This window comes from Chelonoidis abingdonii, chromosome 10 (genome assembly GCF_003597395.2).
Source record: "Chelonoidis abingdonii isolate Lonesome George chromosome 10, CheloAbing_2.0, whole genome shotgun sequence".
NCBI classification, from domain to species: domain Eukaryota; kingdom Metazoa; phylum Chordata; order Testudines; family Testudinidae; genus Chelonoidis; species Chelonoidis abingdonii.
In genome coordinates, this window is record NC_133778.1 from 41,600,366 (window position 1) to 41,627,218 (window position 26,853).

The 26,853-nt window shown below is 38.3% G+C and overlaps 1 protein-coding gene across 1 annotated transcript in view; it reads right to left on the reverse strand.

Moving 5' to 3' along the window:
- UBR3 (ubiquitin protein ligase E3 component n-recognin 3) overlaps positions 1 to 26,853 on the reverse strand; it is a 233,207-nt gene that overhangs the window by 94,224 nt on the left and 112,130 nt on the right. Inside the window, 6 exon segments of the mRNA XM_075070130.1 lie at positions 7,759 to 7,847; positions 12,473 to 12,933; positions 14,156 to 14,188; positions 14,464 to 14,637; positions 18,256 to 18,360; positions 24,806 to 24,947. Coding sequence (XP_074926231.1) covers positions 7,759 to 7,847; positions 12,473 to 12,933; positions 14,156 to 14,188; positions 14,464 to 14,637; positions 18,256 to 18,360; positions 24,806 to 24,947 — 1,004 coding nt within the window.

Here is a 26,853-nt window from a genome sequence, read left to right on the forward strand (position 1 = left end):
GTATCCCACAGTGCACCATTGTGACCACTCTGGAAAGCAATCTGAACTCAGATGCACTGGCCAGGTAGACAGGAAAAGCCCCGCGAACTTTTGAATTTCATTTCCTGTTTGCCCAGCGTGGAGCTCTGATCAGCACAGGTGGCGATGCAGTCCCAAATCCAAAAAGAGCTCCACCATGGAACCATGACTATTTCTTCTCCTGGATGGGGAGCAGACTGCACTCAACCAATATTACAGAGGCTGGAAGCTAAGTTGGGCAAGTGATGTCACGTACGTGCATGCAGTCATATGGCCAAGGAGCCACAGACACATAAGCACAGTCATCACCAGTCTCATGCATTGGCTATCCTCTACTGACTGAGGCAACCGTAACCTGTCCTCTGGCAGGAAAATATTTACCAAACTGGAGTCAAGTTGAGCTCCTATGAACTCCATTGTCTGTGGGTGCATGAGACAACATCTCATAGTTCATCAGGAGACTTAAGTAGGAGAATAGAGAAAGAACATGATCCAGGGCCATTTCAGTCTGTTCATGAGACCTGCCTCTGATCAGGCAGATATCTAAATACAGATAGACAGATTCCCTGGCGGCTATTCCCTGGGCCATCAGCACCATGTGCTTTTCCCTGTAATACGCACTTGGAGAAAACTCTGAGTGCCATGGAGAGTCCAAAAGGTAGAACCCTTTAGTGATGGCATTTGGCCCCTACTGTGAACCTTAGGTACTTTCTGTGGGCTAGATGACAGCTGAACTTATGACAGTATTTGAATTCGTTGTCCAGTGGCACCTTAAAGACTACCAGATTTATCTGGGGTTTTTTACCCATGAAAGCTTATGCCTAAATAAATCCGTTAGTCTTTAAAGTGCCACCAGACTCCTTGTTGTTTTTGTGGATACAGACTAACACGGTTACCGCTCTGATATATGAATTTGCTGATCTCCTCAAGTCTAGGATAGGATGAAGACCCCCTTTTCCCTTTGGAATAAGAAATATCAAGAGTAGAAATCTCTTTCCCCTGTATTCCTGAAGAAATTCCTCTATGGCTCCCAGACAAAATAATGAGGCTCCTTCTCTTTGTAATAAGGGCAGGGAAAGGAGATAGCTAGAAGGTAAAGTATGAAAGGGCAGTTATAGGTTATGTCTCGAGCACTCATGTCTGATGTCAAAACAGACCATGCCTAGTGGAGGCTTCCTACTCTCGTGCTTCACGGATTGGTTCTGGTACAGCTCGTCACCATCTCATCAAATATGCTGAAAAGTCAACATGGAATAGTGCAAGGCTAACATCGAAGAAGGTGGAACTCTGTCTGTGGTGATGGTGCACTTTGTCAATGCTGGTGTGGCAGTTGAGGGCAATAGTCCTTTCAATGGGGTGAGAGAGAACAGATCCTCATTACCCTTTCCTCGAAGTCTATCCTATTTGTCCATCTTAAACTTGTGACTTATCCAGTTTTCTTCAGTTTACTCTCTCAGATATTAGTGGTTCTCCTGGACAAGAGGTACATCTTCAAACATTCCCGTCTTCTAAATTCTTCTCCTCTATGATCTGTAACATTTGTTTAATTCTTAACATGAAACAATCATCCTCTGACATCGCCCATGTATGCAAGTGTGTGTAACTACTTCTCCTATGTATTTTATTAGCTCAAAACCACTCCTGCTGAAGTCTTCATCCATGTCAGTTTCTTGAACCATATTTGATACTGCCTCCAGCTTGACAACTGAAATTTCCTTGTACATAGCATCAACAAGTCTCAGCTTTCCATGCAGGGTGTAATCAAGAAGGCCAAAGCACAACTGGAGTTGCAGCTAGCAAGGGACGTGAAAGGTAACAAGAAGGGTTTCTACAAGTATGTTAGCAAAAAGAAGAATATCAGGGAAAGTGTGGGACCCTTACGGAATGAAAGCGGCAGCCTAGTGACAGATGATAAGGAAAAAGCTGAAGTACTCAATGCTTTTTTTCTCGGTCTTCATAGACAAGGTCAGCTCCCACACCACTGCACTGGGCAGCACTGTATGGGGAGGAGGTGAGCAGCCCTCAGTGGTGAAAGAACAGGTTAAGAACTATTTAGAAAAGCTGGACATGCACAAATCCCTGGGCCCGGATCTAATGCATCCGAGGATGCTGAGGGAGTTAGCTGAAGTGATTGCAGAGCCATTGACCATTATCTTTTAAAACTCCTGGTGATCGGAGGAGGTCCCAGATGATTGGAAAAAGGCAAACATAGTGCCCATCTTTAAAAAAAGGAAAGAAGGTGAATCCAGGGAACTACAGACTGGTCAGCCTCATCTCGGTCCCTGGAAAAATCATAGAGCAGGTCCTCAAGGAATCCATTTTGAAGCACTTGGAGAAGAGGAAGGTGATTAGGAACAGTCAACATGGATTCACCAAGGGCAAGTCATGCCTGACCAACCTGATTGCCTTCTATGATGAAATAACTGGCTCTGTAGATATAGGGAAAGCGGTGGACATGATATACCTTGACTTTAGCAAAGCTTTTGATACTGTCTCCCACAGTATTCTTGTCAGCGGGTTAAAAAAGTATGGATTGGATGAATGGACTATAACATCCATAGAAAGCTGGCTAGATCATCGGGCTCAACGGGTAGTGATCAACGGCTCGATATCTAGTTGGCAGCCGGTATCAAGTAGAGTGCCCCAGGGGTCAGTCTTGGAGCTGGTTTTGTTCAACATCTACATTAATGATCTGGATGATGAGATAGATTGCACTCTCAACAAGTTTGTGGATTACACTAAACTGGGGAAAGAGGTAGATACGCTGGAGGGTAGGGATAGGGTGCAGAGTGACCTAGGCAAATTGGAGGATTGGGCCAAAACAAATCTGATGAAGTTCAACAATGACAAGTGTAGAGTCCTGCACTTAGAATGGAAGAATCCCATGCACTGCTATCATCTGGAGACTGACTTGTTAAGCAGCAGTTCTGCAGAAAAAGACCTGGGGATTACAGTGGATGAGAAGCTGGATATGAGTCAACAGTGTGACCTTGTTGACAAGAGGGCTAACGGCATATTGGGCTGCATTAGTAGGAGCACTGCCAGAAGATCGAGGGAAGTGATTATTCCCCTCTATTTGGCACTGGTGAGGCCACATCTGGAGTACTGAGTTCAGTTTTGGGCCTATCACTAAAGAAAGGACATGGACAAACTGCAGAGTCCAGCAGAGGGCAACGAAAATGATTAGAGGGCTGGGGCACATGACTTACGAGGAGAGACTGAGGGAACTGGGCTTATTTAATCTGCAGAAGAAAAGAGTGAGGGGGGATTTCATAGCAGCCTTCAACAACCTGAAGCGGGGTTCCAAAGAGGATCGAGCTAGGCTGTTCTCGGTGGCGGCAGATGACAGAATATGCAAGTTGCAGTGGGGGAGGTCTAGGTTAGATACTAGGAAACACTGTTTCACTAGGACAGTGGTGAAGCATTGGAATGGGTTACCTAGGGAGGTGGTGGAATCTCTTAGAGGTTTTTAAGGCCCGACTTGACAAAGCCCTGGCTGGGATGATTTAGCTGGGGTTGGTCCTGCTTCGAGCAAGGAGTTGGACTAGATGACCTCCTGAGGTCTCTGCCAACCTAATCTTCTACGATTCCAGAATCTATCCTATGCAGAATGCATGCTCACATGTACAAAGAAGTGAAACATCTCTTTTATTATATCTCTGAAGAATTCCATTAACCTTTCATTTCAAGTTGCAATTCAAAGTTAATCGTGGTTTTAAAGCCATCCAAAAACATATTTCAGAACATTCTACAGGTTTTGTTTTGCCCTATTTCCATTATGTGCGCTGTCCCTTCACAGAATCTCAACCTAGTCAGTAAAAGACTCTTTTTGGTGACTCTTTCCATCTGGATCAGCCTTCCTGTGTCTCTACTCCATTAATAAAACATCTAAAGCACTTTCAAATATATGAAACTATTTCCTCTACTATGTCCCATACCCCTCTACTATTTTTTTTAAATCTTTTAACCACAATATTTAATTCTAAAAATTGTTTGGGTTATAGTTTGTATGAACATCACTGTATAAGATAAAAGTTCTGCTTAAACAGGGTGGATTGATTTAAATTATAATAGTTTTAAGTCACTAATTTTAATAATGACCTAAATCAGTGAGCAAGAAACCTTGGTTTAAATCATCGGTTTTATCCTGGCTTGCATTTTTAGTTATTTTCCTAAAACAAAGGTTAGCTGTCATTGATTGGTATAACCACTAAAATGTGAATTTGCAACCAAATTTGCCTTTCCACTAAATTTGATCTACTTTTTGATAGCCTGGAGGATACATTATATCTACACTAATTTATTTAAACAATTACATAGCTTACTATACATTTATTCAGAGTCAAATTTTTATCTGATATTAAAAAATGGTAACTGACCCATTTCTTATTGAATAAATGACAGGGAGGATTTTGGTAGGGTTTTGTGTCATGCTGTATTTGGATAGAAATTGGAAATCAATTAAAAATTTACAACAGCAGCTGTTTTGAAATTGTTTTCATTAGTTAAATAAAACTACCTTAAATGTGCTTGATATCTAAGAAAACTATCATCAAAACATTTTTTGCACTTAAAACTGACGTATTAAAACAAATGAAGTATTAACTTTAGTTAGTGAATTGACAGATTGTTTCCAGTTATCATAAACCAGATTTTTTCAAGGGTATTTAGGTGCTTAAAGATGCAAAATAGCTGCCTAGTGGGATTTTCAAACTTTAACAGGTTAGATGGCTAACTCCCATTAAAATCAGTAAGATTTGGCACCTAACTTCCCTGCCAGCAGGTATATGGGATCTTGGGGAGCAATGACTGCACAGGTGGGGTGCAAAATAAAACTTTATTAAGAAAATGCAAAAAACAGGGAAAATTCAGTAGTGAGGGGTATGGGGTTTGTTAAGGTAGACAATTGGGGAGGGGTTTCTTTTAGCAAATAGTATAGGGGGTTTCAATAGTGGAGTACAATACAGTGGGGTACAATACAGTTGGTAACCAATTAACAATGAAGTATAAATGTAACAGTAGCTAACAATTTCTATGTAAAGGTGTGTCACAGCAGCATATAGCCAACTAACAGTTATGGGTAAAATGTGTCACAGTAGCCATAAAACGCCAGAAGAAAAAAGGCCAGGAGCAGAGGAAATGGCAACTGAAGCAGAGGGCAGCGCAGCCAGACAAGCAAAAAGCAAGTTAAGGAAAAAGAGGGCGGAGAAATCAAAGCAAAAGCAGCCCACGGCGCAGCCCAGACACACGCCCACAGCGCGCCCAATGGCACACCAAGAAGCCCAGGGAAAAGACAGGAGAGATTCAAATCGTTCAGGAGAGACAGAGGAGGGCAGCAGGCGCAGGTTAAACAGCGAGGAGACTGAGGGGTATGGAGGGACTGGAGAGCTCGGGGTGGCAGAGAAGACAGACTTAACCACAACTATGACAGGAACAACAGCAAAATCTATCTATGATCTAACTTAACCAAGACTACACAGAATTCACGCAGTAACAGGAACACAATGCAACAATGTTAAACTAACTTACAGAGCACAATCACAAACAATTCTCTAACCTAACTAACCATAGCCTATGCAAAATGAAATTACAATTATCTAGACTAAAAACCTAATTCTAATAGGTGCCACCTTAGCAGCAAGTGGGGGCAGGGCTGCAAGCTGGCAGTCCAGGAAAGCACAGCTGCAGCAGCAGCACAGGCTTATTTTTAGCACGCAAAGTGCCTGCCGGAGTTAAGAGAGGTTTTAAAACACAGACAAGTTTGCTTAAGTCTGGTGCTGGAAACAGAGCAGCAGCTAAAATAATAAATAAAAGATAGAGAGTTTCAGAGGGATTCTTACCAGCCCCAAAGGAAGCAGCCCATGGTAAAAGCCAAGAACATCCAGAAGCGCTAGGTACGGTCTCACATAATTCAGAGATCTCTCAGGCAGCCATTCGTTCTTCATGGGGGGGCGTCAAAAAACAGGTCGCCTCAAAATAAAACAGAGCGAGAAGACCCCCCAGAACCCCTGGCGCTGATCAGACCAGGCAGCAATGCAGAGGAACCTTCTAGTCTGATCAGAAAATTCTGGTTTTTAAGGGCAAATTAGGCCATCCCACCAGCACTTCTCAGTGCCTCAGAGGCAGGGAAACGAGAAAAAAAAAAAAACAACAGGTTACACAGAGACATTCTAGGCCAGAGTCCTGTCAATAGTGACTCAAAGCACATGAGGCCTATGACTCAATGCCCCAGGCCTTAAAAACCACAATAGGTCATTGCAGCTGATGCCTACCCACACGAGCCCAGTTAAACAAGTGAGACAGACTAACCCTTTGAACAGCGGCAGTGGTCCCCACTTAGCAAAGTGGCCTCCCTTTGAGGAAGGCAAATGGCTCTTGGTAAACAACTGGTAGGCTCTCCCTTGAGAGGGCAGTGGCGCCATGGTAAACCAACTAAACAACTTAACAGCCAGGGAGGGGAGGCCACAGGAGAACAAAAACAAAATGGAGTATGGGGACAGCTGTAAGAAACAAAATGGAATAGGGGGATAGCTGTAACAGACACTAACATACTCAAGACACTTTTGAAAATCCCATTAGGCACCTATCTGAATCTTCAGGTGCCTAAATATTTTTTTAAATCTGGTCCCACATCCTTCAAGTTTTTTAAATTAGCAAAGCTCATCCCTTCCCACTTGATTTTGATTTATACGTCTGAAAAGGAAAACAAGTTTTCCTGCCTTTTTAACTCCCCAAAATGTCATCTTAACTTTGAGTGTACTAGTCCAAATGAAGAAAATATTCTCTCTGTATCTGCTAGCTAAATTGAAAACAAAAGTAATTAATGCAAAGGCTTTTCTGCACAACAGAAACTGAAAGTACTTACATTTGGAAAAAAGTAAATACCAGTATTCGCTTCATGGTCTGAAAATAACATATATAGTAATACAGTACATGACATTGTGGTAGATTTATCAAGCTTGACCTGACCTCAAAAGCTAAGATGTTTTTCTATATATAATTTTCTATATATAATTTTTCTATATATAATTTTCTCTATATAATTAAAAAAGCAGCATCCTTTAACTATTAACATGTGAGAGGGCTTATTGTTGCAGCTTTTTTTATTTAAATTACTTTAATAGCTTACAGTAAATTTAGGCCTAACATAGGCTGTCATAATTTCAATTTTAAACAGGTTTATTTTAAAAAAGAAAAATGTATTATATTTAATATTTTTTTTTAAAACCATCAACTTTTATCCTCCCTGCGTTAAAACTATTTGCCCTTTGCAGAACTGAGCCCAAACATCAATAAACTAATTCCTAAAGTTTTCATGGATTGCTATGCTTTGTTTGCTAGAGAGCATGGTCAGGCGGTGAGAGAGCACACTTGGGAGTCAGAGTCAATTCCTGAGTCAAGCCACTTACCATTACTTTGTCTCAGTTTATCTGTAAAAAGTACAGAATGTGTCTGTGTGTCACAGGAATTTTGTGATGTTCAGTGTTTGTGAAGTGCTCTGGAGGTCCTAGGATGTAAGTAGCTATACAATGCAAGTGCACAGTCTGAAGAATTATTTGAAGTCCAGAAAATGTCACCTATTTGTAAAGAGTGTCTTATTAAACAGTAATTTTATTTTGTTTTTTAAACAGAAACTGCATTTGTAAGCATCTGTGGGAGCATCAAATGCACAGAAATTGCTACAAGAGACTTCTAAAAAATAATTTAACTACATACAATAAAATAAGTAATACAACTTACCAACATCCATGGCAGTTTCCATGAAGCTTTTCTGTCTTGAAGCAAATTCAGCTAGCAACTTTTGTTGCCTCTCTCTGGCCTTTTGACGTCTACATGAAACAGATATTAGAAATTAACTGGAGAAACTGGTATAACAGTGAGAGAAGAGTTAAACAATTATTGTCTTGGGTTGATAGCATAGCAGTTAGCACTCTACAAAATTTTATCTGAGACACAAGACTTACCATAGCCCCTCTTTGCATTAATTTGTTAGGAAGACAAATGAGGAATCACAGCCTGGAAGTGATCCCTGATGATAAATAAGGAGTAGTTTTTGTTGGTTGCACTGGAAGGGATGAAAGCCAGCCAACAAAACCAAAGGATGATGATCTAATCAGGACTTACCAGAGTTGCTATCTACTAACTAGTTCCAAGTTCAAACGAAATGAAAGAAAAATGGAAACTCCATACATTCAGTTTCATGTGACTATATCATCACCACAAAATTAGTACACCTCTACCTTGATATAACTCTGTCTCAGGAGCCAAAAAATCTTACCTTATCTTATAGGTGAAACTGTGTTATATTAAACTTTCTTTGATCCACCAGAGTGCGCAGCCTTCTCCCACCGAATTCATATTATATTGAATTCATGTTATATCGGGTTGCATTATATCAAGGTGGAGGTGTATAAACTATTCAGCATAAAACAGCCTGGGAAAATATCCAAATTCTGCTCATAAAGAGCCCCAACACAACACTAGAATCAAGTCTGAATTACTTTTTTCAACCAAAGATGATAGCAAGGATTAAAATCATTGGTAAGGTATTGAAAAACCTCATACAGCAGTTGCTTACACTGATGGGAAAAAAAGTGGACTTTAAATTCCAGTGCTGCCTGCTCGTTATCTTTCACAGGCCTGGTTTCTCCTCATCACACTCTTCCCACCCAAAAACACAAATTAATTAGAACCAATAAACAAATAACTCTGAAATGAACTTCTATAGCTGGGATATTCACTGTTTTGTCATTCCAGTTTATTTTTTAAAATTAAGTTTGCTTTGGAAATGTTTTGGAAAAGGACTTTGCACAGTTATGGTCATATTAACAAAGAAAACTCACTAATTTATTTTAAGATGCATTTTAAAATATTACAATAAGTATAATGGTACCTATTAATTGTTTGAGTATTTGGAGGAGTCAGTCACTAGGCTCTCTGTAGGCTGTCCCATCCTCCCCTCCCTTCCCATTTACTGAGAAAAATGACACACACACACGCATTATATGGAAATATAAAATTTTATATTTTAAAGGAAATAAAACCCTTAAAATTAAATCACAGTGAATTGTATAGTGTATCAATATGACCCTGGTAATGAAATTATTTACACTGATTAAGTAAAATATAGTTTTAAGAAAGGGCAAGAGTAATTGGTAATTGTTTTTCTTGGGCAAGTATTATTTAACTTCGTAAATTTTCTTAGGCATTTTTAGAATTCAAGTATCCTTGCATGTGCACGTGATTACTTGTCACATTGAGAAGTCACCACTTTTTAAAAAAAAAATTCCCTTACAACAATTTTAAGATTATTTTAGAGGATGCATCAGTAATGTGAGACAACCTCTTTTTGGAATTATTGTAGTAATTTTTCCCTGGAATTTTTTCCTCAACTTATGCTTTGCTTTTACTAAAACAGTCTGATTGTAAATAGAGAACCTTAATAAGGAGACAAACAAACTCTGACAGATTCAGTACAGCTCAGTAATTTTCCGTGATGGCCCAAGGGCCTAAGATACAGAGGCTGAAAAATATTGAGCAGTTCAGTCTCTCTAACTCTATGTCTTGGTTTCTATGGTGACAATCAATCATGTGGGAGATGCCAAGTTTGCCTTTGTAGATTAAGGTAACTAGAAATGGGTCACCACTGAGTGCTTAAACACTGCCTGCTCAATCTTCATTATTAAAAAACTAGGCCTGAAATACAAATGTAAATTGAAGCTTAGATTCATGCTGCTCACACAGTCACCAGATTAAATCCATTTTAATTCTAAACTGTCCCAAGGTACTACCTGTTGGAATATTTGTTTCAAGTCTTTACAAACGTCAACGCTGATTCAAGAAGGTGGAAAAATAGTCACTTGAATGAAAAAGAACCGGAAATTATCATTTTTTATTATCACATGATCCTTTGAGCTTTATTCAACATAAAAGTATTCAGAACATGTCTGCTCAAATGTCACATCCTTTACAGAGAAAAAGCATGAATTACCCTTTATTACATGAAAAATACAGTTCTGTTTCACTTATTCTCTCTTCCCCTCTGTGTAAACTGAAGAAACCCCAGTTACACAACTGAGGCATAAGTATTTCAAAGTGCAACACTGTGTTTTTAAAGAGATGATCAGTACATTTTAAAAAAAGCAAGTTTCACATTCAAAAGTTTCTTCTATAGTTCACTGAATGAATGAAAAAAGTTTTAATTTTTATTTTGTAGTGTTTAGTTTATATTTAGTTTTGGTTTTATATTTAGTCGAGGTATTTAGATAATATGGTTCATAACCTGAATTTATTTTGGGTTTATTTTATTTAAAGAAAAATACACTTCCAGTATTAAGGTTTTGTATTAGTCTAGAGCCTACAGTAATTTTAAGCACCCACAGAGACTTCAGTGAGAGAACTGATTATACAGCACATCATTTACCCTTAATTACTCAAGGTCGCACCAGTCTTTTCTGAAAAGGCCAGCTTTCTCCTTTGCTACTCCAGCCGGTATAGCTTTTCTTGAAGTGCCTAAAAGCTGTACGTCTTAGAATCCTCCGTTCTTAAAGTCTATATTATATTTCTATCCAACTAGAATAGAATTAATTTTGTTGTTGATTTAAAAAAAAAAAAAAAACACTTTCCCAAACCATTTTAAAACAAATTGAAATTACAAGTACACTATATATATATATATACACACACACACACACACACTTTATGTTCTTAGAAATTTATAGTTTTTATAAAAGACTGAAAAAAATGCATCAGGCTGATCTATTCTATTCCTGGATTTCTTTCAGCTGTTCATACCAATATTATCTTGACAAGTAAACCACTTGAAGATGGAACAGCTCAGAAGAAAGCTGATCTTTTCAAGAAAGAAAAGTGTTTCCTTGAACAACAAAGGGCAAACTGACCTGCTAGATGATCCAATCTTTCATTGAAGTCTTTCTGGTCCTCCAAAAATTACTAGAAATGTAACTGTATGAAAGTTACTGGAAATGCATTTTTCTTCAAATAAAATAAACCAAAAATAAATTCAGATGCGACATTCTGTGTGTAGGTGGGTACCCAACCACACACAAAAATATCTCCTATTACTTAATGTTATTAAGGTTGCACAGTAGATCATCAAAAGTTCCTCATACAACCTTAATTCTGTCCTATCTGCATATGCACTAAAATACTTTTCAATTACATGATCACACACTATTTTTTGCAAATTAATATTCTTTTAACATAACTTTTTGCATGTTCTATCCAAGTACTTTAAAAACAGAGGGGGGGGGGAAAACACGCTGTGTGTGACTGTGCCCCATCCAGAAGCGCAATTCTGTGCAGCACAATGAGTGACATGCTGGAAAGCACTAAATGTTGAGCAATTTTAGCAGCAAGCTGCTAGCATACTCTTCTGGGCATAACACAAACTGCACACAGCAATTTTTGAAAACTTCTCTCTGCCAAATCAGAACAGATTTTGATGGGAACATCAACAGGCACTTCCCTGACCCCAGGATTATCCTCCTGCCAACTTTCAAAATCATACTGAAAACAATGGAGGCACTAGTGTTCCACAAAAAAAAAAAAAAAAAAAAAAAAAAAAAAAAAAGGAGGAAAAATGCATTAAGCAATCTTTATACAGAACTTACATCTCTCCTGCTACAATATACACACAGGTATACACAGAGACAACAAACGTGACTGTGCACTTTATCAGACATACAATGTCATTATGTGCCCCCTAATCCATCTCCGCTGATCTTATTCCAACCTTGCAAGCCCATGGTCAGCTTCAAACTGCCTTATTTAAAAAAAAAAAAAAAAAAATCTATCTGCCATGGAAACAGTTTCTTCCTTGTTTTTACTAATGTAGAGAATTTATCTCCCTTTCCATCCTCCCAAAAGTACAGCTGGCTCAAAGCCTAGGAAAGGAGAGAAAGTCTTCAGATACTCACAGCTGTTCTAGACATTAAAATATATGTGCTTTAAAGTTCTTTATTTTGTAGCCCTGAATGTCTAGAATCTACGTTTTTGATCATGGACCAAAAATGGTTGAGAACCACTGATGCAGACAAAAGTCATGATCCCCAATCCAAAGACCTCACATATAACATGACAAGAGATGATCAGGAACAATGGGAAGGGTTAAAGAAAGGGAAGACAAGTGTTACAAAAACAAGAACATATGCTATCATTAGTTATACACACAGCAGGAAACTTTCCCTCAAGAATTTCTTCATGTAAAGGCCCAATCCTGCAAGGTGCTGATGACACTCAACACACATACAAATTAGGCAGCTTGCAGGACTGGCTGTTGAAGACTAGAGTTATAAGTTAAGATTTTTAATTTGTTGGTAAATTATTTGTTGGTTCAGCAATTACTGCTGAAGAGATGGATCAATTTATCAGACGGACAGGGGTACATACCATCCCCCTTCCATTGTGCCCCATATTATTTTTAATATATTACCTTTCCTCTTTGTCCAAGGTTTTCTTCTCTGCAGAACTAATCTTTTTCGGTGGTACAGGAGGAGTCACTTTTCTGCATATCTCTTCAATGATCCGTTTATTCAATCTGCTTTGTAATGCAGCTTTCAATAAAATTCTTTCTACTGCTGTCATCCCATCACCATGAGAATATTTAGGAATTTCTGGTTGGATTAAAACCTCCATATCATCAAACCATGGAGGATAGTAAGAATTTTGTTTTCCTGAGAGTTTATGATGAAGTTTGATTAGCAGGGACAATATGCTTTCTTTGATTTCCAGAATGGCTGTGGTTAGCTGTGGTGTTGCACCAGGTGCTGACCATTTCATTGATGTCTTGGGACGAACTACCTGACTTGCTTCACTACTATTGCGATTGATAATTTCCTGAAATTTCTTTCTACGTTCTGCAACCAAGCTGAACACTTGAGCTGTCCCTGAGTTCTTAAAAAAAGAAAGAGCTATATGTAGTGGATTAATAAAAGGGAGTACAAGAATCAACAACAATCGTTTTGCAAAACTACAGGCAACATCTTTTCAGCTTCCAACAGCTAGCTAATGAAAAAACAATGAAGCCATTCCTATGCCTTTAATTTCCTCTTCCCAAGCAATTAGTTATTTTGCCATAATTTAAAAATATTTCTATGTTCAAAATATTCCTGCATGTCCAACATGCTTTTATACATATTGATTATACTCATAAATATAAAAAGCCAGGTACGAAAATTTGAAGTATATATATATTTTAGCTGAACAGCAAACAACCAATTTCATATTTAACATTAAGATACTGAACTCAGTGGGAGCTGTTGAGTGATCAAAACTATAGAGAATCAAGTTACTTTTTAAGTGCCTAAATGTGGAGCTTAACTTTTGGATCCTTTTTTTTTTTTTTTTTTTTTTTTTAAACTTAGTCCTCTTCTTCCAGAAAAGCTGAGCAACTCAACAGCAGCCAATTATTTAGGTGACTAAATACGAAGTGGGAAGTCTATTTCGGCACTCCTATTTTTTTTTTTTAAATCATGGCCAGTTTTTATTGCAAAAAAAATGTTGTGCTAACACACAAAAATACCTGCTATATAAACTACATTTCAATGCTGTAGCTTTTTTTAAATCTGGTGTTCTTACGTAAAAACAATGACAATAGAGACTGGATTATCTACTGGTTATAAATCTTTTATGATTCCAGTTTGTAAAAATTAATTTTGCTTCCACAAAAACAAACCAATTTGCCATTAATCATTTCAAATACACTTTCTACATCACATTAATAGGTTAAGAGTATTCAGATATGAGAAGGTAGACCACATAACATTATTAAATGTTAATAACATTAGTGTGCCATCTGCAGTGGCAAAAAACAAACAAACAAAGGCACATATTATAATGAGCCCGTATTTGCTCCAGCAGTAGGCCAGCAAAAAACCCAACATTTAATACCTTTGATAGATGGAAATTATTTTAAAAAACAAATTATGTCAAATTCTAAGTCATTCAAGTCTATTAGTCTATTATTTAAGAATGAGAGGTTGACAAAATGCATAGGTACTTGCAAAATAAAAAAAAGTCTCAGAAATAAATGGATTGCACTGGAAGTTACGATGAACATAGGTAAAGCCATGTTGCCAGTTAAAGGCATTAGAATACAAACTGCACACAAATCTACCTCTCTTTGAAGGCTCTTAGACCGCCTTGGACTCTGGTAGGTTGGGCAGGGTGGGAAAAGAAGGTGGAATTAAAAACAGTCATTTGGAAAAAAGTATGTTTTGAAATAACTTCCACACTTTAGGAATAATCCTGTCACAGAAATAATGTAGGAGTATTGGTGAGGAAAAATACTCCTGAGAAACTTATAAAACTAATCAATATTAAGGTAAATTAAATGGTCTTCAAAAAAAATCAATACATTAGTTACATCTTTCTGGCACTCTTATTACAGAAGGCAAAAAAACCCTGGGATTTCTTTACACTTACTTGGGAAGAAGCTAAACCATCAGAGCTGGTACTTGCAGGTGGTTCTCTCTTTACTTCTGGAGCAGTCTCTGGTACTCTCACTCGAACATAGTTAATAAAGTGACGCATGTTAGACACCAAGTTACTACTTGGAAACCAACTGTCATGGCAACGTTCATGTTCACCAACAGAATCCTAGAGTAATAGTCATGAAAAACAAATCAATGGAAAAAAAGTGTGTGTGTATATATATGTGTATATGTATACACACACACACACACACACACAATGATAAATAATGTTGCTTTTAGAACTATACCAAAGCTGATTATTATCTCTGCAGTAAAAGGGAACCGTACACTGGAATATGTACCTTGGTAAAAATGATACAGATCTTCAAAAATGCTAGTGATAGACTGTTGGACTGAGAACCTTAAAAAATGTACAAAGATTATATTTTGTTCAAATTATAAGCATCTATAAGTATATAAAGAGAGCATGCATGAGGAGGAAAGGAATTCTTCAGGATAGTAAAAAGTGGTATGAATTGAGAGTAATGGGACAACATTTCTAACAGTAAACTCTAGTATAGGGTAAACTAATCTTCTAAGTCAGTGGTTCTCAAAATTTTTAGTGGTGACCCCTTTCACATAGCAAGCCTCTGAGTGCAACCCCCCTTATAAATTAAAAACACTTTTTAATATATAAATGCTGGAAGCAAAGCAGGGTTTGGGGTGGAGGCTGACAGCTCGCGACCCGCCATGCAATAAGCTCACAACCCCCTGAGAGGTCCTGATCCCCAGTTTGAGAACCCCCTGCTGTAAGGAGAATAGCAGAAGTCTAGTTGCCTGAGTCACATAAAATAGAACTGGATAAAGCAATGAAAAAAAAATATATTGTAAGGAAAAATCCTGCACTAGTTAGGGGCACGGACTAGCTGACCTACACAGAACCACATATATTGAAGACCTATCTATCTAGGTTCTTACACTGGTTGGAAAAGGTAATGTGAAAGTCATTATTTTGAAGAAAGCTATTGGTATATCACTGCCTTCTAGTGCTTTTCATTTTGACAAAAAAAAATAATATTCTAGGTCAGCGGTTCTCAAACCATGGGTTGGGACCCCAAAGTGGTCCTGACTCCATTTTAATGGGGTCACTAGGGCTATCTTAGACTTTCTGGTGTCTGGGATCAAAGCCTGAGGGCTTCAGCCCTGGGCATCATGACTCAGGTTACAGGCCCCATGCCTGGAGCTGAAGTCCTTGGACTACAGCTTTGGCCCCCACACCAGGGGCTCCGGCTAGCTCAGGCTTTGATATCTCCTCCTGGGATCATGTAGTAATTTTATTGTCTCAAGTGGGTCATGGTGCAATGAAGTTTGAGAACCCCTGCACAGGTCAAATAGTCTTATTATGCTGCCATTACATATTTTTATCAAATATTATCTCTTTCACTGGTATTCTAGATATCATCATCTACAGTACTAATATTTAATGACCTCAGTATTTTCAGTGCTGAAAGTTACATGGGTAAGGGACAATGATTTCTCCAATGGTTACTGGTATTCCTCCATGAAAATTTCTCTCTTAAACACACTAAACTGGATGCTGTTTTCAGTACTGTTCTAAATGGGTTGTTCAGCTATACAAAAACTGTGAGATGGTTTGAGATAACTTGTTGTTCTGGAACTGTAATACTATCAAGTAAATTTAAGGAATGCTAACTTCCTCTCATCCACCACCACTTTATCTCCATTTTAAAAACAGTTTTTAAAAGTAGAGTTTCTGTCCTAAGTGCTTTCTCCTTTTTCACATGATGTTTCTTATTAAGCTATCCAAAATATGGCTTCACTTCATTCATTTCCTAGTTTGCACATTACATTAAATAATGGAACAGTAGGGTTCTGGGAATAAAATTTGTTTGTTAAATTCATTAACAAAAACACTTAAGATTTTGCTTCCTTTATGTAATGTCTGGGACCAAATTCTGCAAATTTACAGATTTTAAAGGCAGAGAGATCATTGTGGTTATCTAGTCTGACTACCTGCATAAGATAAGTCATAGAATTACACCTAGGAAACTGCTGTATCAAGCTCAATAACTTGTGTTTGAACTACAGTCTGTCTTTAAGACAGACAACCAATCTTGACTTAAAGATTTCAGGTGATGGAGAATCCACCATATCCCTTCTTAAGTAGTTTCGACGATGAATGACCCTTAATGCTAAAAAAAAACACTTCCCTTCCAGTCTGAACTTGTCAAGCTTCAACTTCCAGCCATTGGGAGTTACAGAAGCATTTTAAAGGGAATACTTTGATTCTAACTTTTTCAAAAGTCCTTGGAAAATGGAAATTTTACCTTGGCCCCTGATCCTGCACATTACTTTTTCCATCCACATGGAGTCTCACTGAAGTCAATTGACTCTGTGCAGGTACAGGGACCTGACCATGTGGAACAACCCGAATGGCTCTCAGCTTACCATTACAATATCCTCCCTGTAAAGAATCCTCCCAGATGTGGGATATTCAATTTTAAAGCTACTAAAAAAAAAAAAAAAAAAAAAAAAAAAGTATCTTTATTACATTTCGTTTGTGTAGCCTTCAGTTGGTGACTAAGCACTGGTGTGAAGATTAATATTGTACAGTTAGACAGACCTACTCTAGCTTCATAGAGCATGTAGGAGTTTTTATTTGTTTTTAGCTATTAGAATATTATTGATCGCCATGAATTCTCTGAACATCTCATTGTTTAAGGATTTTTTTGGTGCGTACAGATAGGCTTTGAAAACCTCTTTTCATCATGAAAAAGCCAAACCTTAGTAAGAGTTTGACCTGGTCATTGTGATAATCTTTTGCAGACCTGCTGCTGTATATTCATTTGATAATTTTTGCAATGTTTATGTTTTCTATGATTTTTTGTAATGAGTAAGAATACTGAAAGTGAGAAGACCAATATGCTTGCCTGTTCTCAACTTGATATATTGGTTAAGAGATACCTGAAAACTATTCTTTAAGTGAGCTTTATAGTCAGTTCATTTTCTATAACCATCTTCAAGCAATCATTTACTAAATATCAGCCACAGCCACTGCACCGCTCATGTTATGGACACAGAAGTCCATTAGCATTACACAGACCATTCCAGCACATGCACTATAAGATTTTAATTTAATTTTCACAACTGTATGCTACCTTATGATATTCAAAAACACATATTAATTTAAAACAAAAGTTAAGCAAAACACTCCTGAAGAATCTTTATTAACTAGATATAATTTATTTTCTCAAGAAAATTTTCCCATGAAATATCCCAAATCTTAAGGGTCATGAAATCCAAAAAAATATTGGATCAAGAGCCCCATCTTGTAAACCTAGCTTACAAACGTAAATCCCACTGAAATTGCATATGAGTATGGACTGCATGATTAGGTGCCAAGTCTTCAGGTTAGACTATTAAAATGATACTGTTTCATGAAGACCTATTTAAAATAGGAGGAAACAAGAGAGAACAAATTCCAACAGCAGCTAATTTCAGCAATTTGGCAATGTTCAATCACAGTCACATCAACAAATAATAAAGCCACTTAACTGCCTGCTTTGCTGTAATCTGAGACAGAAATATTAAGTAGCCTCAAACTGATCCCTGGTTATATGATAAAATGACTTAATCCAGTATCCCTAATCAAATTTTAAAATTCTCATTATTAAATTTGGTTTTAAATCATGCCTACAGCTTCTTAATTTTATTGTTTAAAGATCATATATAAATAATACTTTCCTTATTAAAAAGGAAAAAAATGACATGTAATACTTACTTCTTCATCAGACTCCTGCTCTTGTGAATCTTCTAGTCCCAATTCAATCAAATACAAAACCATGCAAAGGACATGTTCTGACAAATTTTGATGATCCATCAATATCTAGAAAAAAAATTATACCTGTAACTCAGAAGATGAACATTTTGAGACCCTCATATGAAAAGTGCAAAGACAGCTCCCAAAAAAACTGATGGAAGAGGTCTGTAACCTAAACTGAAAAATAAAGAAGGTAACCAAGATTTCCTCTTGATGAGGGCAGATAAGAGGTTCACGTAAGATTTGCTGCCCCAGAACACGAGCCTTTTTCCACTTACAACTGAATGCCCTTCCAAGTAAACTCCTTCAGAGAAGGTCGATGGATTTGAAACACCTGCTTGAAAATACCAAACCTTTTTCTTTGCATACTCTCAGGTGCCATACTTATTGAGAGTGGAATCCTGAGTGGGAATGTATTAAAAAGAGCAGCTAGACAGACAGTATGCCACATCAACACTTCTGTTGCCCAATTCTTTCATTCAGAATTTAAGCTCTGATTTTAAATACAAGTTTCTTGCTCTTAGAATCGTGAAGGAAGGCTGCCAATGTGAACTGATTTAGTGCTATCCTACTGCAGCTACAAGGAATGACAGTCTGAAACAATAGCTCTCAGATAGGTCAACTGCCCTAATCATCTTACTGGGATGTTTACTCTGAAGTACCCCAACAACTTAAACACCATTCTTTTCCTCAAGAGAAAACTCTACATGGTTTCTAGACTCCAACCCAGTATCCATCTCCCAGTTTGCCTGACGCCTGAAAGCCTATAAAAACAAAAGATTTGGGATCTCCAAGTAGCTATCTCAAGTCCTCCTAACTTTCCTGAATGAGTCTGCTGGAAGGACATTTAAATGTAACAAAGAATTATTGTTTTCCTTTCCCCTCCTCCTACAGTCCAGAAACTCCTTCTAGCAGAAGCCTATGAAGACTAAAACTCCTTAAGTTTACAAAGAAAAGGGGGCAAAGATGGAAAAAAAGTGAAAATGAAAAACTAAGAAAGGCATAGTACCTGGCTCCTACCCTACTGTTCAGTACTCAGAGATAGAACTCTACCAGTAGGAGCCTTTCCCACAGCTTAGTACAAATAAAGTACCACAGACAGGCAGTTATTCTGCTCCCATTAAAATGCATTTTCTGCCTACTGCCATGCACCCATCCAAACTCCCAGTGCTAGCAAGAAAAAAACAAAACATCAGAAATATAAGGTTGTACAGAAAATGAAAAAATCAACCCACCAGATGCCTTTGTCACTCACGCATGCTCGGTTTATAGCAATGAGAAGAGAACAACTCATGCAGTTGTTAATTGAGATCATGCACTCACAGTGCTGAGAGTTTGACTATTGACTTGTTGACCCTTGATCTATCAGAACCTTAGAGGATGAGAACCCCATCTAGGTTTCTTTTTATTAACACATGGTTAGCATGACATTACAAACCAAATACTGGCTCACACTGTCCCTCCCTATTTCTCATTCGCCATACCCTTCAAATGCATTAAATGAGAGTAGAGCAGAGATTCCACTCCCAGCCAGTCCTCATATGCAGGAAAGGCTCCACTAGAAAAACAAGACTATTCACCTCATCTGAAAATCAACAGACAATCCTAGAAACTCTATTTAACTACAGACAGCAAAGGCTTCTCAGAAGCACTGCTGGAAATGCTGAAATGACACACTAGAGGAGTCTGCTACTGTACTTCATTTTTCTTGAATGCTTCAACATCCGTACAGATAACACCTGGATACTACTGCACAAAATCTCCAACCCACTGTTAACGATGGGTCCTGTACAAGTTATTTCCACACAAGACAACTGGTCACACAACAGACTGGCTCCTTTGCCTACACATCACTCTATGAGCAGTCTGCAGCAGAAGGGTCGTTCTGGATTTCTCATTGTTGCTGAACACACAGAGTAACAGCACCAAAATTTACTTTTCTTCCATCTTCCACTAGCCAGAAGACTGAGCCCCATGTTATCAAAGTGATCCAAAGCTTTATGAGCTCCAGACTGAGACTATTAAAATTCACTCTGCCTAGGCATGAACAATCCAGTATTACAATAAAACTTCCATTAGCTCACAATTCAATAGCTCACATCCTCAGCCACACCATCGACCAAAAACATATTATTCTGGTGCTCCACTCATTATACTGGCTCCTCACCAAAACTGGGCTGAAGGGCAAGATCTCTGGGTTAACTTTCCAGACTCCCCATGGAATTAACACAAGATACCTCAGAAAGTGCTCCCCTTTTGAAGAGGCCTCCCTTGACAGTTATAGTAACCAGAAATAAGAAAGATGTCAAACTCAAAGATGAAGCTCATGAGAGCAGAAGGCAGGGCTTTCATGGCAACAGGACCAATTCCTCAGAACTCATTACCTAAGGAGATATGAATGGCCACAAATTTCACTGTCTTCGAATTGAAGTGAAAAGCTCATTTATTTGACTTAGCTTTCCCATAGTTCCAGCTAAACAGAGCAAAGAAAAAAAGGGGGGAAGAGGAAGTAAGAAATAGAACCAGGGGAAAAAATAAATAAATGCAAACAAACAAAAAAAGCCTAATTGCCTTGGATGAAATATGGAGGAAAATTAGGCCACTTGCCTATTATGATCTTGGTTATCTCAGAGAGGTATTCAGATGTTTCAGTGATGGACACCATTATAAGAAGCTAGATAAGTGTCAAGACCAACCTGAGGATCTGAGCTCATTTTCTGAAGCACAGACTTGTTTTCCAGATCAACTCCCACATTTGTGTTGACTTCGGTCTCTTACTCAAAAACCTCTGCTAAAGTACACAAACATTCAAACTGAGTTGATGGCAAAGAGTGATGAGAGAATGAAACTACTGAAGAACAAGTTTGTCTCTGGAATGCACCAATTTCATTATCAGAGAAATTTGAAGAACTTCAGCAAGTGCACTTCACGTACATTTGTTCAGCAAGGGGTGATGACCTTTTTCTTAATTGTGTTCAGGTGAATATATTGTTTAAATGGAAAAGACAAACATAGTTCTCTAATCCTCACTCTTTCTTTCCAGACAAACATTACGGGTACATTAGGATTATGACCAAATCAAATTGTGAGGTAAGCTTTAATCATCACACTCCGCTGCTAAGGTCCTTGTCCATTTTTCATAACCTTATCAGAGGAGGCCAAATCATCAGGAATATTCTCTTTATCTACCAGGACTGTAAACGAGACCTCCAATTTATATACTTCTTCCTCACTGTGATCAGTTTTGAAGTAGTTATTTATGACCCTAAGAGTAAATCCAGCTGACACTCTTTTTAAGAGCATACAGACTAATGCAATTTCCAGAAGGTCCAAGGAGAGTATCAGCCAACTTCACTTTTCCCTGATGAGGAGCATATTCAAAAGACTTCAGAGATGCATAAAAAGGCAGCCAAACAAAGCTTCTCAAAATAAATATAGTTAATTAATTAATTAATTAAAGAGATAGCTTAAGCTTTCGCCCTTATCAATTCAGGGGAAAAAGAGTTCTTAAAAAATCCCACCATTTGTCATCCCCTGAAGAGGGAAAATTATTAGAGTCATAGCCAATAGAGTTCGGACAAGGAAATTCAGAAAGCCCTCCCCTCTGGCAAGTCTTTTAATTCAAAGGGAAGGACAGTTGTTAAGAACACCCAATTTACAAGAAAAAGTGGAGGAGAAAGTAAACTAGAAGCCTGTCTAGACTGACCTCAAACGGATTTTGTTGCAATAAAGTTTAAAACAAGTTTTAAATACAGTTTAGTTGTGAATGGGCCAGATTATTTTATTAACATTTATAGCTCTGAGCTCCGCCAGAATGCCATTTTAAATTTTTTATAACAAGAACTCTTTTGCACCTAGTCTGGTCTAGCTAAATGATGTCTGAACAGTTTTAAATGTATTCAGCAAATACAGTTTAACCTCACTGTGAATAGGTCTTGAGAGAACTGCATTCAAGACAACATTAGCATAAAAACTGAAACATAATCATGAGCTATTATACCATTCAGAAACAAAAGATAGATTATACAGTATTTCCCAAAGCATTCATGTGTATACTCGATTTTTTGTGATCTCAAAAAGGTCAAACAACATAAATGCTGTCTTAAATCACAAGAACTCACAAATGTACAAAAAAACTCACGTAGAGACCCCTTACGTCAATCCTTGGAAACAATTGTTGCTTAGTTCCTATATTCCTAGCAGAAGCAAATTTGTATATTCTGATTAGGAAAGTTCACTGAGAGTTTAAATTTCTCATAATGAAGTATTTCCTTTTAGATTCTTGAGAGCTTCCCAGTGAGACAAGACAGGGAGCTCACCAATGGCAACAGATGTGAGCAAATCAGTTTAGGGTGATGCATTCCTTAAAGACAGTGCAGAGCCTCTGAACAGCACAAGCATTCAAGGTGTTCAAATCTACTGAAATACAGGACTATGAAACTAGCCTCAACACTATTTAAAAAGATCACAAAGGAAAAACAGGAGAGGATAATTGTGTTGTCCAAAAGTTTCCAATCTGAAGCATTAGGCCATAGACAAGAGATGGGTTGGAACTTTTAGATCCACCGCAGAAACCTCTATTACTTGAACTAGTGGAGTAACTGATAGCAGTAGTAAGTTGTCATCCTCCATATAGACCAGCACCAGAGGAGGATGAAACACACACCTTGACTATAAGTTTCACAGATATTTGCTGGCAAGAAAAGAATGAGACTTAAAAATTTTGCTTTCCACTCCAGGATCTGAAAAGGAGCGTCATCTTCTACCCATCCTCCCCAAACATGCCCCTTCTGTCTCATCCCCTCCTTCAAGCTGTCCCTGTTCACTCATCTTCCCCAGCCCTTGATCTTTGTCCCAGTCCTATTCTTACCTACCCATTCCCAGTCTCCGCTTTTCAAGCTTATTATCCCAGTCTCTTGGCCCAGCCAATTCAAGTCCCCCCCCGTCTCTCCCCATCCCGATCATTCTGCTTCAGTTCCGCCCTCAGTACCATTTTCCCCGCCCAGCCACCTTGTCCCCAATCTTTAGACTTCTGCCCAGGTCCTCATCTGATCTGTTTCTTCACTACTTTCCCTCCACACATCTGCACTGGGCATTAGTCCCAGTCTCCCTCCCAAGGCTCCTCATCCAATCTCTGTCTTCCCAACAACGCACTCCTTGGCTCCTTGCCCCAGTTTCTTTACCCAGCTCTCCCCCTGCTCTCTGGCTTCCCCTCAGTTCTGGTTCCCCAATCCTAACCTCTGACCCCCACCCCACTTTCTTCCAGTCCTAGCCTCCTCTGGCTCCTGACCAATCTTTGTCTTTCCCACCTTCTCACTGCTCCCAGTCCCTTTGACTGGTCATTCCAGTCCCCCCATCCCAGCTTGCAGTCCCAGTTCTCCTCTCCTGTTCCTATCAGTTTCCTGTCCCAGTTTCCACCCCAACAGGCTCTATGTCCCAATCTACTCTCCACCACCGTGGTCTGTTCTTGTCCCTTCTGCATTCCTATAAGGCAGCTTCTACACTGCCTGGATATCAGCAAGGAAAGGCAATCAGGATACAGGAGATATAAGCTCTCAGTTCCAGTACCTGGACCTGCACCTGAAGTTGCAGGGAAAGTCCTGATCACCCGTAGGGATCACGCTCAATGAGAATGAAATCTTCAGAGACTTTAGCTGCCAACATTTACCAAGTATCTACTGAGCAGATGTGAACTGTGATTTTTCAAAGGCGTATAACTTGGCCAAACGTGGACATATTTTCATGGGGATGGCAAAAGGCACAGCCCTGACATACAGGGTATTTCCTTGTTAAATTTCAAGTCCCTGCTCAAAAGCATGGGGGATGCTAAAAGAAAAGGTTGCCAGATTTATTTATTTTTTTAAATCATGGGCATGACAATGTATTTTTCCTAGCCTCATTCTTAGAAATGTCTGAACTGCTTTAGCTGAAAATTTTTCACATAAATTCAGCATGAGGCACACACGACATGTAAAATTTCAGCCTAAATGACAAAAGTTAGGCAAAGCCATAAGCAAATTAAAACACTAATGGGGCACTAAAGTGTCAGGCAACCTTAACAACAGGTGGTGCTATTAGGATACCTGACTGTTAAGAAACATACATAATATATAACAGATAGTGACAAACACAGAAAAATCATAGAACATGAACATGGTCATAAAATAAATTACTGAATAAATTTAAATAATGTACATCTTTGAATTCATGCATTTATATTCCACTTCATTTAAAAATAGGAGCTACTAAAAAAAACAAAGAGGAAAACAAAAATTTAAAAAGTAGAAAATGCTGTATCCTGTTACAACTCAACCTTAGTTTAATTAATAAACAATCATTCATTAATCAAAAACAAATGATTTTTTTCTCTAAAGTATAAAAGTATCAATATTTACACACATGAACCTGAACACTGTAAATCAAGTGTTAGAAATCTATAAGTTTAAGCACTCTTATTTTAAGATGAGAAAATAAAAACTAGTTTTTTTCTCGTTATTCAGAACAACTGTACCTTGTAAAGAAGTGTGAACAGTACGATGTGCAAGGTTTTACAGTGCAAAAGCTTCATGAGACCTTTATAGCTTGGATGCAGTGGTGTTCGTTTCTTGTAGGGAGGCCAGGGGTTTCCAGGGAATTTTCCACTCTGCTTTAAACTGTTAAAATAAACAAAACTAAAATTAAATGCTTCACTAACCAGAACTAAAATAATAGCTCTCCTATAGACAGCACAAAATCAAAATATACAGGTTACTTATGTCTTAGGGTACTGACAGTTTCAAAGCAGTATTATTTATGTTACACAACATTTTTCAAACCTGGGTGTCCATATCTCTTTTATGAGCAATGGATTGACAAAGGTCACTCATTATTATTACTGGGAGTCAGTGCCAGTGTAAATCCCCTCTTGAATCATGATGAGAATGGACCCGTACAAACCAATTGCAATGGATTCAAGAATGCTTGTTTCAGTCTTCCAAGGATCGTAAAACAACAATTTGCAGAAATGTCTTCACCTCAGCAAAAGCTGTCTTTCCATGTGGCTATTATTATAATATATATTAGCATGGACCAAAGTTTTCTTACTTGTGTGTCAAAACTAAGACACCTGCCTTTGACTTCTGAAAGTTAGACTACTTTATTTAGAGGTACTGAGCATCTGTAATGCCTATTATTTAAATCTGAATGATCGTCAGTGGGAGCTGTGTTCCCTAAGCAATCCTGAAAAAATCAGATTTGACTTTAGGTATCTATATTTGCAAATTTTGGCCTTGGTCTCTTCCCTTAGAACCTGATAAAAACCAGTATCATCATGAAACCAAGATACACAATGTTTCAATACTGCACAAATTATATTTTTATCTAGTGTATAAGCATAAATTTTTCAGAATATGCTAGTGTATGGTTCAGTTCCTCTCACACACTTATTCCTCAGAAAATGATAATCCTTGTTGCTTGAGTCAAACATATACTTATCTATAGATAAGATGATACAAGAGGACAATGTTTTTGTGTGGTTAAAAAAAAACTAGAAAAAGTATTTTTAATACACACGGTATATTTAACACCTTTAATTAAATTATTCATTGAGGTATGGAACATCCTCCTTATATCTTTTAATTTTTTCCCAAATCTCTCCTGAAACCATACAATTTCTCCTTTGCTTACACCTTGTAATTTCTCTCCCTGTTAATGTTTTTAGATATTATATATATATATTAGATATTGTGACAGACCCAGGCCAGTGGGATGCAGGAGTCTGGTAGAGGGCAAATATACTGGTCACTGGGTGAGTAGTTTTCTGTTCCCTGAGCGACCAGAGCAGGGTCTGCACTAGAGTAGTCAGAAACTTGCTAGAACCAATTAAGGCAGATAGGCTGAATAGAGCACCTGCAACCAATCAAGGCAGGCTAATTAGGGCACCTGGGTTTTAAAAGGAGCTCTCTCCAGTCAGATGGGGAGGAGCCAGAGGAGAGGAAGTGCGTGTGAGGAGCTGGGAGAAAAAGACACAAGGAGCTGAGACTGAGAGGGTATGCTGCTAGAGGACTAAGGAGTACAAGTGTTATCAGACACCAGGAGGAAAGTCCTGTGGTGAGGATAAAGAAGGTGTTTGGAGGAGGCCTTGGGGAAGTAGCCCAGGGAGTTGTAGCTGTCACACAGCTGTTACAGGAGGCACTATAGACAGCTGCAAATCCATAGGGCCCTGGGCTGGAACCCAGAGGAGAGGGTGGGCCTGGGTTCCCCCCAAACCTCCCAACTCCTGATCAGACACAGGAGGAGTTGATCCAGACTGTGGGGGAGATCACTGAGGTGAGCAAATCTGCCAATAAGCGCAGGACCCCCCAAGGTAGAGGAGGAACTTTGTCACAATGTTTTTTTAATATATATATATATACACACACACATATATATATAATTAGAGTTTTTAGAATGTCTCTTTCTATAAGTCTATAATATAACTAATTATATATATAACTAAACTATTGTTGTATATAAAGTAAATAAGGTTATTCAAATGGAGCAGTCTAGACACAAAGTCCACTAAGGAAGTGGGAATTACAG